Source organism: Psammomys obesus, unplaced genomic scaffold (assembly GCF_907164565.1).
Source record: "Psammomys obesus unplaced genomic scaffold, mPsaObe1.curated_primary_1811, whole genome shotgun sequence".
Taxonomy (NCBI): domain Eukaryota; kingdom Metazoa; phylum Chordata; class Mammalia; order Rodentia; family Muridae; genus Psammomys; species Psammomys obesus.
The window spans coordinates 36,697-38,929 of NW_026596028.1; the positions used below are offsets into that span (position 1 = coordinate 36,697).

General features: G+C 64.1%; 1 protein-coding gene across 1 annotated transcript; it reads left to right on the forward strand.

Moving 5' to 3' along the window:
- Window positions 1-1,006: 1,006 nt before the first annotated feature.
- On the forward strand, window positions 1,007-1,840 carry LOC129686692 (basic proline-rich protein-like). The gene has a single exon (XM_055620703.1). The coding sequence runs from the start codon at window positions 1,007-1,009 to the stop codon at window positions 1,838-1,840; it is 834 nt and encodes a 277-aa protein (XP_055476678.1).
- The last annotated feature ends 393 nt before the right edge of the window (window positions 1,841-2,233 follow it).

Consider the following 2,233-nt stretch of genomic DNA (forward strand, 5'->3'; position numbering starts at 1 on the left):
TTCCTTCCCTCCTTCCTTCCTTCCCTCCCTCCTTCCCTCCCTCCTTCTTTCCCTCCTTCCTTCCTTCCTTCCCTCCTTCCTTCCTTCCCTCCTTCCTTCCCTTCTTTCCCTCCTTCCCTCCCTCCTTCCTTCCTTCCTTCCCTCCTTGCTTCCCTCCTTCCTTCCTTCCCTCCCTCCTTCCCTCACTCCTTCCTTCCTTCCTTCCTTCCTTCCTACCTTCCTTCCTTCCTTCCTTCCTTCCTTCTTTTTCTTTTGTTTTTTTGAGACAGGGTGTCTCTGCGTGGCCCTGGCTGTCCTGGACTCACTGTGTAGACCAGGGTGGCCTTGAACCTCTCCTGCCTGAGTGCTGGGGTGACAGGCGTGCCCCGGGCTGACTTGCTCATTCTCTATGGGGCTCCCTGATGCGCTGGGACCTGGGCTACACGTGTTTGTTTGCTGCAGGTACTGGTTTTCCTTTTCTCTCCTTTGAGATGGGGTTTCGCATAGTGCCCCTGGCCTTGGACTGTGTAGGTAGCCAAAGATGGCCTTGAACTTCTGACCCTCGCACCTCCAGCACCTGGGTGCTGGACCGCAGGTGTGAGCCACCGGGCCTGTTTTACGGGGTACTGGGGATCAAGCCAGGGCCTTGTGCAGCTGGCACGGAACGCACGCATTCGATTGACACGTACCCCGGAACCCAGCAACATCCGTACGTGCGTTTATGCATGCGTTCAAGGCCTGTGGCCCCTCTAGTTTGGAAGTGTACGGCGTGCGTGTGTTTGTGTGTGTGTTGCGGGCTTGTGTAACCTGGGCGCCTTTCTTCCTCCAGCTGCCGTCTTCCCTCCTCTCTAGCTCGCTCACACACCCATGCTTGCGTGTGGGGCTGGGGAGGCCCGGGTGTCAGCAGGCGCCCGTGTCACAAGGTTAATTTCTCCGCAGCCGGGCAGCCGGCCCTGAGGGGGCTGTGGGGGAGGGCTCTCCCGGCCCTCTGATAAATATGTATTTGGGGCTGCCGTGCTCAGAGGTCATGGGGGAGGGGAGGGGTCCGCACTGGGCTCCCGGCCAGCCCAGCGTGGCTGGGGTGACCTCCCTCGGAGGGACGAGGAGACCCGGGGAGGTGCCCCTCGCTCTGGTGTGCCCACCGCACCCACACCCACACCCCACCCACGGGGAGACGGTTGTGGACACCGATATTCAAAGTCTAAAGCAGGAAAGCATGACGCTGCCCCCGCCTCCCGGGAGCCAAACAGGGACAAACAGACACAAAGCGCCCGTGGCCGCCAGGCGCGTGGAGGCCGAGGGTACTCAACCCCTTCCCAGCCCCGGCCTCCCACCGGCGCGGCCCATGGAAGCTGCACGCTGCACAGGGACATTCTCACAGGCGCGCACAGGCGTGCCGGGAGGAGGCCCGCACGCTCGGCAAGGAGACACACAAAGGTGCCCGGCCCCCAGAACGTGTCCCCGGCTCCGCACACGCGGGCCACGCGCCCCAGGGCCGGCGACACAAACTTCTGCGGGGCGAGCAGACCCGGCGGAGGGAGGCCTGTGGACTCCGCGTTCGCACCTCACATACAAAGACCCCAAGTCCCCTCCCCCTGCGGCGCGCAGCAGGCGTGGAGGGGCGCCCAGTGAGCCGCCGTCCTCCCCCTCTGGCCCCCGCCGTCCAGAGCCCCCTCCGCGTGGCCGTCCAGCCGAGTCCTGGCGGCCCGGAGCCCCCTCCGCCCGCCGGCCACCGCGGCCATCAGCCCGGCCATCGGCTGCTCCTGCGTCTGGCCTGCCTTTGCTCACTCTCCCTTACCTGGCCACGCCGGCCGGACCATCGGAGCCCTTCCGGGGTCTGCCGGGCTCTCTGCCCTGCTGAGTGACCCTCGGCCCATGCCTCACTTCTCAGCACACGGCTGTCATCCTTCAGTGACCGCCAGGCACACTGGTTCTGGTGCGTTTGAGTGTGTGTGAGAGAGAGAGCCTAGGAGAGGCTTAGAGGTGTGTGTAGGAACGGTGGGATGGCGGCGGCTGTGTTCCGGGTCAAAGGAGTGTGTGTGAGAGAGGGAGAGGACAGGGAGGTTGGGTGCCAGCAGCCGGGGGAAAGGTGAAGGCTGCATATGTGAGGTCTGCACACGGCAGCAGGGTGCGTAGGCCGCGTGTGCGCGTCGGCAGCTGCACGCCTGTGTGCACGCTCGAGTGCCTTAGTTTCTGAAGTCTTTGCTACATCGGTCTGCGTGGGATCCGGGACACCGGAGCCTCTGTCAGGGGT

Excerpts from the sequence above, each read along its gene's own strand:
- LOC129686692 (XM_055620703.1), top strand. The coding sequence starts at position 1,007 with ATGGGGGAGGGGAGGGGTCCGCACTGGGCTCCCGGCCAGCCCAGCGTG.